This window comes from Cyprinus carpio, chromosome B9, assembly GCF_018340385.1.
Source record: "Cyprinus carpio isolate SPL01 chromosome B9, ASM1834038v1, whole genome shotgun sequence".
NCBI lineage: Eukaryota > Metazoa > Chordata > Actinopteri > Cypriniformes > Cyprinidae > Cyprinus > Cyprinus carpio.
In genome coordinates this window covers 25,627,036-25,637,188 of record NC_056605.1, presented here as the reverse complement: position 1 = coordinate 25,637,188, position 10,153 = coordinate 25,627,036, and the positions used below count along the sequence as shown (strand labels likewise).

The 10,153-nt window shown below is 37.0% G+C and overlaps 1 protein-coding gene and 1 long non-coding RNA gene across 2 annotated transcripts; both read left to right on the top strand.

Moving 5' to 3' along the window:
• Positions 1-4,341: 4,341 nt before the first annotated feature.
• LOC109102002 (E3 SUMO-protein ligase ZBED1-like) lies at positions 4,342-6,552 on the top strand. The gene is made up of 2 exons (XM_042730440.1): positions 4,342-5,670; positions 6,118-6,552. The coding sequence occupies exons 1-2, from the start codon at positions 4,342-4,344 to the stop codon at positions 6,550-6,552; spliced, it is 1,764 nt and encodes a 587-aa protein (XP_042586374.1).
• A 1,057-nt stretch (positions 6,553-7,609) lies between these two features.
• On the top strand, positions 7,610-8,961 carry LOC122138370. Its single transcript, XR_006155505.1, has 3 exons — positions 7,610-7,842; positions 7,968-8,298; positions 8,584-8,961. It is a non-coding gene; the product is annotated as an uncharacterized LOC122138370 (long non-coding RNA).
• The last annotated feature ends 1,192 nt before the right edge of the window (positions 8,962-10,153 follow it).

The window sequence follows — 10,153 nt, the reverse complement described above, 5'->3', positions numbered from 1 at the left end:
TTGAACCAGCAGACTGGTGTTTTATTTTAGAAACTTCTGATAATCTGGGAATACAAAAAGAAAAAATAAATCATAAAATATTGGAAAGAAAAATATGTATACAGAATAGAAAGAAATAAACTTCCTCTATACCTTGTACTGGCCTGTGTTCACAGTCTCTATCAGGTTTCTTGGTCTGAAATATTTGGGGAAAAAGATTATTGAAAATACAAAGGAAGAGAAAGTGATAACAGGGCTATACAAGGCCAGATTTTTAAATCAATGCACTACAACAAGTTATCTTATACAGTGTACAATGTGCCTTCAGTGGCTTTATGTATTATTTATATACATTAAAATGTGACATATATATGAGAGTTGCCATTCTAAATTAGATTGTACCTTTTGCAATGCTGATAAAGTATTTTACTTGATTAATTGGATTAACAGATGAGAAAGCCCATTTGGATGGTCTTTGATTATTGATATTTTAATAACCAAACATAAAATGTACAGTTTTTTTTAACTGTATGTTTTTTTTCAGGCAATGTTGTTCATAGACCTTTTTTCATTATTTAATTAATTAATATATTTATTTATTGTTTCTTTGTTTGTTTGTTTTAGGCAATGTACATTTATTACACTTACAATTTGTCTGCACATCTGATCTGCCAGAGGGTGCAACCGTCGTATTCATTATAAAGGACCCTAGATTTCCACCAATTATGGTAGGCGAAATTACACTGCTGCCATCTGATGCAGAGATTTTGCCTTTTTACATTAAAAAAACAAAACAAAACAAAAAATCTGTCAATTCATACAATTGTTATTTGTACATCTGATAATGTTTCCCATTATTAATAAATATAAATCACACTTACTGTTTACTTGGATGCGTGATTGTCCTGTCATGTTGGCAGTTTCTGATGAAAATAAATATATATGTATATATATATATTGGATGTCAAAAATCATGCATTACAGTGATCTGCCCAGTTTTCCACAATACATATTTATAAGTATTCACAGCAACTTCAGTTCTTTTCCATACAGTGAAGTTCAATGTCACTAAAGACAACTATGAATAAAGACATTTGAGGGCACCCAGCTACAACTCCTAACTGAAAATCACATTATATTTGTCCCAAATCCTTGTTAATGTACATACTGACTAATAGGCCTATACATCCATGCATACATACATGCATATATTATATACAGCATATATTATATACAGAAAAAAAGATTTAATCAAGATCTAAAATCTAACCTTGTTTAGGTCTGTTAACACTTGCTCTTCCTTTGTATTTTTCTGTTTTCTGGTCTGTAAAAAAAAAAAATAGGATTAATAGTTGTAGTAGTACTAATAGTAGTACACTGAAGTTGAACAAGGCCTATCTGAATAAGGACACTTGAGGGCGCCCAGCTACAACTCCGGACTGAAAATCCATCCTTTTCCATTAAAGGGTTAGTTCACCCCAAAATTAAAATTCTGTCATTAATTTCTCATGTTGTTCAAAAACCATAAGACCTTCATTCATCTTCAGAACATAAATTAAGATAAGATATTTTTGATGGAATCTGAGAGCGCTCTGACCCTCCCATAGAGAGCAACGCAACTGAAATGTTCCCAGACACATAAACTTAGCAAGGACATTGGTAAAACAGTCCATGTAACATAAGTGGCTCAACTTCAATTTTGCAAAGCTATGAGAATACTTTTTTTGCGCGAAGAAAACAAAAATGACGACTTTATTTAACGATTCTTCTCCCCCGAGTTACTATCTCCCGCCATTTTGGAGAGTAGACTATCACAATGCATACACATGCTTTATTTTGAAGATATCGCTGAACATTTATTTTAGTAAAATTTTAATTCTGGCTTATTTACATTTTTCATATCAGTTTTTATAATTCATTTAAAATGAGACAAATCTGCTTTTATTTCAATCTCCAATCTGTTGTTTATCAGTTCAGACTGTTTTTAATGCTTTGATAACTAGCAGAAGACACTAACCACTTTTAAATTCCAGTTGCGCAGATGGGGCACGTTGTAACGCTGCGTTACAATGTGCTGTGACATTAGCGATGTAATTTACACTATTTACTTTAATGAATTTTAATGAGAAACAACGAGAAACAGGTGAATAAAGACTGACAGTCAATGTTTAATGTTTAGAAATTATTATTTCAAGACATGTAAAGCATTTTTGCTCATTTATGTGGGCCGTCCCAAGCATGGTTACAATGTGTTCATTGTCTAACTCCAAAATCAGATTATTTTTAATTCAGCAGCCATTTATGAGCACTATTTAATTATTATTTTACATATTTAAGCTAATTATTTAGGCACTAATATTTTAGCTGAATCACTGTCTGGCCGTCTGGGATTTCAGTATGAAGATAAAGGTTAGGGTTATAATTCTTCATTATCACATGACATTGTGGGTGTATATTAGCACAGTTTGTTGTTTTTTGGGGGGCGTCTAGCAGAGCGTTAGGACCCAGAAGAAGTGAAGCATGATGTCAGAGACATAACAAGCAGATATTCTTAACCACTCATACTGTATCTAACCGTGAATCTGCTATGAGCAAGAGGTGGAGTGGAGGTGCGCCACAATAAAACCCCGCCCTTTATTCAATATTCCCTTTCACTCGGAAATACATCACAACACTGAAGACAGTTGCAACTTCGGTTCACGGGTACATTAATATTTTTCATAAAATATTTTAAGGTACTGAAGTTAGAAATTCCTGTATCATGACCACTAATTCACATACTTTCTCAATAAGATAAAAGTGGGTTTTGTTCAAAGTAGCTATTATACACATTGATCTTTGATATAGATTAATATTTTTTGGTAATTTATTAAATATCGCAGGCTAAAAAGTAACTAGTACTCGGAGTAGTTTTTGAGAAGAGTACTTTGTACTTTTACTTAAGTACTGTTTTGACACCAGTACTTTTACTTGTAATTGAGTATTATTTCAGCAATGTAACAGTACATGTACTTAAGTATAAATTTTCAGTACTCTTTCCACCACTGGTCCTTACTAAGTTTCTGTGTCTGGGAATATTTCAGTTGCGTTGCTGTCTATGGAAGGTCTGAGAGCTCTCGGATTTCATCAAAAATATCTTCATTGTTGTTCTGAAGATGAACGAATTCTTACGGGGTTTGAACGACATGAAGGTGAGTAGCCTAATTAATGACAGAATTTTAATTTGGGGTGAACAAACCCTTTAAATCGCATTATATTTGTACCGAATCACTGTTAGTGACTTCACACTAGGCTGGAAGGCATTTCTAGTAGGTCGAATATGTTTGTATGATTCATTTTTATTTTGTATGTCGATATGAATGAATGAATGAAATCAGTAGCCTAACGAAGGCCTCTCTATAAATGTGCACAATGCGCTTTTTCAAAGCAACTTACCTTCTGAGTCAACTGTTTTGACCCAGTCTCTTAGCTCCGGCGATATTTCATTCACATCATCATCTTTTAGCAAATCCAGAAAATCTCGACACACATTTTCTCCTCTTCTACGGATGATGTCCAGAAGTTTGATGATACTGTCGCTCGCCTTCATGGCCATCAAGTCATCATAGTGCGACTGTGTTATAAGTTTTTTAGCTTGAACATGTTGCAAAACAAATTTATAATCCAAACTAAGCCATTTGATGAGCTTAGGTTTGTTTTCCAAGATGATTTCCGACATTCTCTAAGACAGGTTTACGCTACAGCCTACACATAAAAAAAAAAAAAACTATATCTAGTGCCAGAGTTTTCTTTCGGTTGCGATTTGTGCCAAGCGTGTACGTCTGCAGAGGGGCGTAACTTGAAAGGGGTGTAACTTGAAGTAGGAGGCGTAGGCTACTGTAACTTTAAACTGTCCAAATCACACAGAACCACACGAAATGTCAAAACGATAAGTTGCTGGCAATATGGCCGCTTGCTGTGAGAGACAACGGTGAGAATATATTTTTTCCCGAAATAATTGTTTAAATTCAAGTGTATGTGCCATTTTCATACAGTGGTATTGTTTTTGGAGTTAATAATCTATTAAAACTAAGGTGTAAAGTAAGCAACATATAAGCAAAATGTGTGAAGACTAGGGGTGTGCTCAAAATATCGATTCTTAGATACATACCGATATAATAAAAAAAGATACAGTATCGATATTCTAGCCCTTAGTATCGATACTCCGCCCAGCCGTTAGGGGGCGCAGCGGCGCCCGCGAGTTTTTAAAAAACTCATGGAAAATGTCGAAGATTTTAGAAGCGCCGTTGTCCCTAAAGGCAGATGTTTGGACACATTTTGGTTTTAAAGCAAAGGAAGGAAACCAAGGGATCGATAAAACAAATGCAATCTGCAAGCATTGCCAGGCTTTCTATACGCTACACCGGTAATACAACTAACCTGCGCGCCCACCTGCAAAGACACCATGCAGACAAGCTAGCTTCGCCGCAGCCCAAAAAAACACGGGACCCCACGCAGACTACTTTGGACAACACAACATCCAAGCTTCCATCTAACTCAGTCCGTGCACAGAAGATTACAGAGTCTGTGGTGCATTATATTTGCAAAGGTTTATGTCCCTACAGTGTTGTCGAGAACACAGGCTTTCGCTTTATGATCAACACGTTAGATCCCCGTTATGTGATCCCTACCCGCAGCTACATGACCGACAAAGCAGTACCGAGGATGTATGACAAAGTCAAAGACAATGTTAAGTCAGCCCTGAGTTCTGCCCCACGAGTGGCACTGACTTGTGATGGGTGGACATCGCGAGCCACGGAAGCTTTTGTTACAATCACTTGCCATTACGTTAACGAGGAGTGGGAACTGATGTCGCACGTTTTACAAACGCGAGCCATGCACGAGAGCCATACGGGGTCAAACATTGCAGAGTTACTTAAAGCGGCGCTGGAGGAGTGGGACCTCGTATCCAAAGACCCAGCTATTGTGACTGACAACGCCGCAAATATGAGCGTCGCGGCGGAGCTTGCCGGTATGTTGCATTTCAGGTGCTTCGCTCACACTTTAAACCTTGCCTCGCAGCGTGCACTGAAGCTTCCTGCTGTCGCTCGTTTATTGGGACGTGTTAGACGGATATCCACCTTTTTTAAGCGCAGTACCACAGCCAGCCACGTACTTCGACAGAAGCAGAAGTTGCTCGAGTTGCCTGAACATAAACTGATCACAGATGTTGTGACGCGCTGGAATAGCGCGCATGATATGCTCGAGCGCTTTCTTGAGCAGCAACCCGCTGTCTCCGCTGCTCTTCTGTCCAACGAGCTTAGGAAAACCGAGAAAGAAGTTTGCACCCTATGTGAGTCGGACATTACATCTGCGGAGGAGATAGTGGATGCAATGAAGCCCATGAAGATTGCTACTCTTGTAATGTCAAAAGAAAGCTCTCCAACGCTGTCAGTTGTGGCCCCTCTTCATGCTCAGCTCATCCAGGATTTCCAAGAGAGCAGAGCAGATAGTGAGATAGTGAAAGAAATCAAAGCGGCTATTTGCCAAGATTTGAGCAAGAGGTACATGGATCAGCAGAAAGAGACCATGTATGTATGTTCAGCACTCGATCCAAGATTCAAAGCTTTGCCCTTCCTTCCTGATGATGAACGAGAGGAAATATACTTGAGAATCACTGCAGAAGCTCGAAGAATTCAAGAACTATTTCAGGTAAGCCGTTTTACTGTGTCATTAACATTAGCATTACATGGTTAAAAAACATAACAAACAAACACACACACACACACACACACACACACACACACACACACACACACACACACACACATATATATATATATATATATATATATATATATATATATATATATATATATATATATATATATATATATACATACATACACCAAGTGTAATAAAACAAAATATTCAGTTCATAATTTCAAATTCATAATAGTATGTTAGAGCTTAAAAAACTAAATGGTTTCAGACATATACTTCATGTAAAGCACTATACTAGCAATACAATATATTGTAAAGGTTTGTCAGTTCATCGCATTAAATAAAAGGCAAACTTACTATTACATGTCTTTGAATATGCTCTTTATAGAATTAACTATGGGTTTATTGATAAAAAATTTGTATTTTGCATAATAGGAAGAGGCTGAAGTGATACCAGGAGAGGAGGACAATCATGTGGAAGACAAGGATGACATTCCTGCCAGCCCACCACCCAAGAAGAAAAAGGACTTGTGCTGTTTGGCTGATCTGCTTGGTTCAACTTACAGTGCAGGTCCTAAGGTGAGACACAGAACCACACAGGCCCAGGCAGAAGAGGAGATGTCAAGGTACAAGGAGGCACCACCCCTGTCTCTTGCTGAGGGAAGTCCACTCAGTTGGTGGAAAGAGCACGAGAATGAATATCCACTAATGTCACGCCTTGCCAAAGTGTACCTGTGCATTCCAGGGACTAGTGTCTCCTCGGAGCGCGTTTTCTCTAAGGCAGGCGATATTGTAACCGCACAGAGAAGTGTACTAAGCTCAAAGCATGTTGACCAACTTCTGTTTTTGAACAAAAATCTTAAGTCATAGGATAAAACTAGCATTACCAAGAGTATCCTCAGGTTATTGTTTTGTTGCTGCAGTGATTTTTGTTCAACCTGCCTTTTTGAGGACAAACCTGGTTTAGCCTTAAGATTTTAAAAATCCATCCTGTTATGAGGTAGATTAGATTTGTTGTTGTGCCAAATGTTAAAGCAAGATGTAGCATTTAAGTGATTTCATAGTGAAATATGTTATGGCAGTACATGGTGTCACAAAAAAGAATTATAAGAAGATTTAATAAGAAGAATAATAAGAAGAAGATTTTGTGCTTGTGTGAGCTCAGACTGTACCCTTGGAAAGTTAAATGTTGACTTGTGGTAATTTCCAGATTAATACAATTTGTGTACAATTAATCAGAGCACTTAAAGTTGCAAATATTTAAGCAAAATGCACTTTGTTATAATGCACTTTTGTCTTCAATAAATGGAAGAAAAATGCAGAGTTCTGTTTGTTGAGTAAATGTGTTCAGCATTAACTAATTGGCTCTGGCCCATGTATTTTTATTGAATCGTATCGAATCGTGTCACATTGTATCAAATCGTATCGAGACAGCTCTGTATCGAGGTACGTATCGAATCGTGACCTGTGTATCGAGGTATGTATCGTATCGCCAGGTTCTCCAAGGTATACAGCCCTAGTGAAGACGCTATCCCCCTGTTTCACAGACAAGACTAGTCAATTCTAATTGAGCTATGGCCTAATCCTGGTTTAATCTAAACCCTGTCTGTGACCTACATAATATAGCATATTTGTGATTTTGCTGTAAAAACACGTTTTATAATGCATAACTAACAAGGGAGCTCCATTAAGTACACGACTCAAAAGTGGATTTGCATAAACCATATATACATCTTGAAGACTATTACTAAATGTCTATTTATCATCTGACAGGACAATGTTTGATAAGTATTGCAGATGAGCACATCTAATAGACATGAAATAGGCATCTGAGTGATGTATGTCTGCTATAATGCAGAATTCACTTTTGTCAACACTGCTTTAGATGAGTGTAAGTCTACTCTAAATCTATGTAAACTAACTAAACATAAGTTATATATTTTATTTGTCCATTTGCAATACTGATAATTTAAGGAACATTTGTGTTGGATAAAAAGCGAGTTACATCAGCAACTAACTCAACATGTAAATGTAGTAAATCACAGATAAATCACAGAGGAGACTGACTCTTGTCTGGATGTTACAGGGACAGATGAGACACGCGTGTGTTTATCTGCTGCAGAGAGACTGATGAAGCAATGGTGCCATCAAAGGATTTGTGTAAGTACACTACAAAAATAAATGAAACATTTTAAATCTTAAGTTGTAGTTTATTTTAATTAGTGTAATTTTAAACAACTATTACAGCACTTTTCTTGTTCTTGATTTCTGTGCATTTGCTGCAGATCTTTTGTGGTGGAGCAGGACCTGCAAGGAAAGGTGAAAAAAAAGGAAAAACCTGAAACAAAAGAATAAAGTAATGACTTTTTGTATTGTGTGTGTGTATTTTTGTAGGATAGGAACATGTCTGCAGACTGGTGTGTGCTGTGAGAATGGAGAAGTCCACAGCAGCATCCTGGAAATGGTCCAGCGACACGGATGAGACACTCCCTCACTCCACCTGCCCTTACTGTCTCATCTGAGCCGGATGTTGCTGTGGTCTCTTCATCATCAGTGACCCCAGAGCCAGCGAGAGGATCTAGAGAAAGACCAAAAGACACTGAGGATTTGATTTTGGTAAAGTATGTTCTGCGGCTTTCTGTTTATACAACGAAGGCTGACCTTCAGAAGCTTCAAAAGCATCATCATCAAAAAATGTCATGGATCTTTTATCTGAAGTGATTAAGAGTGCTCTTATTACATGGACCTACAAACCCTGGATCAACCTGGAGAAAAGAGCCTTGCTCAAGGACACACTGGTGGTTTTGAACCAGTATCCTTCTGCTCACCAGTTCAGTGGTTTAGCCCACTACAAAAGTAATAAATCAATGTACTTGTAAACTCTGTGTAAATGCTTTACAGGTAGTTGTGCTCATGGAGAGCAGACACATGAATGTTTGGAGCAGACACAGCAGCAGCTAGTCAGATTGTCCCGCACGTGTTCCTCTGCTCTTGTTTCAAGGTTGAGTGATTCAGAGAGCTGTCATCATGGTCTTCCTTATCCTGTTGCTCAATGACATCCCCATTGAGATAAGTGAGATTGTGAAGCACAGCGCGGCAGCAGAATGAGCACAGCTGTGTTGAGATGATAGTAGGATGTTGGGTTCACCATCTGTAAATACATGATTGTTAGAACAATAAGTTTGAATGATGCTTTGTATCATGTTGTTGAATTGTACATGTATGCATTTATTGTGATACTAACTTTTATACATTATTTTAATCATTTAGACATGTTTCTTGTTGTCAGTAAATAAAATATAAATACTTTATCCATTCGTGTATTAATTGCTTGACTGAAAATTAATGTATTCACATCGACTGCATTTGTCCAACTAGTGTATTTTCATGTATAGCTATGTCACAACAAAAAATAAATTTAGCTTCTTTTACGTAATTTTAAGAAAAAAAATTTTTTATGTCATTTTAAAAGATTTTTATGTCATTTTAAGAAAAAAAATTATATAATTATTGGTTGGCATTTATGGTTGGCATGGTGTTATTATTGCATGTAAGTGTTGGGGTAGGCAAAAGATGCAATTCATTATGGGGTAATCTTAACTTTCGAGTAGTAATACTTACATTTTTAGAGTATAAAATCAACCCTTTGTGCAGACATTGCTGCAGTCGCTGAGGGAAACTGTACTGGACTGTTGAATTAGTGATGCTATGAGGTGTTAGTGCACCTGTCCCTCTTTTTTTATTATTATTGCCAAACTTATTACATAAAAGATCAGGGTAAGACGGTTGTATCTAACAATGAGCAATCATAATGACATAAAACAGTAAATAAAAATTTCATGTGTTCATCATGAGATAATATATACAGAAAAAAAAAATTATGTGGATTTTGCACATAAAATAATTGACAAAATATTCAAGAGATAACGATTTTGGGTTTTCGTAATAAAAAAAATGATTTAAGGATAAAACTTGATCACATTAGTGGAGTTAAAAATATAAAAACTACTACAATCACAAAATAAAAAGGCAGCCGTTTCTTCAACAAGACAAGAACATGGGCAATTTTCTTCATTATCAAGATACTTACAAATACATTAATTAAACCTGTCAATGATATCTTTTATGTTTTTGCGCTTGTTTTAACTTTGTAGGTCACATGATCAACATAGCGGATGATGATATCCAAATCGCATTCATGCTCCATACATACGCATTCAGGCTGTGAAATTAAGTGCCTACTTAAAGGGTATGCGGTTTCGTTTCGAACGAAGCCCGACAAAATCTCGTTTTGACATCTCGAGTGGTTCTGTGTGATTTGGACAACTTCAAGTTACGCCTCTTTCGTCAAGTTACGCCCCCTTCAAGTTACGTCCCTGTCTTGCAGTCTGCAGACAGACCCTTTTCGATTTGTGCGTTGCATTTATTCCACCGCTTGATGGCGACTGTGCCAAAAAGGAATGCCATTACA

Bases quoted from the DNA above. Each gene is read 5' to 3' on its own strand.
- LOC109102002 (XM_042730440.1), top strand. From the start codon at position 4,342: ATGCAATCTGCAAGCATTGCCAGGCTTTCTATACGCTACACCGGTAAT. The intron at 5,671-6,117 runs GTAAGCCGTTTT...TTTGCATAATAG, and splicing joins GAATTCAAGAACTATTTCAG to GAAGAGGCTGAAGTGATACC.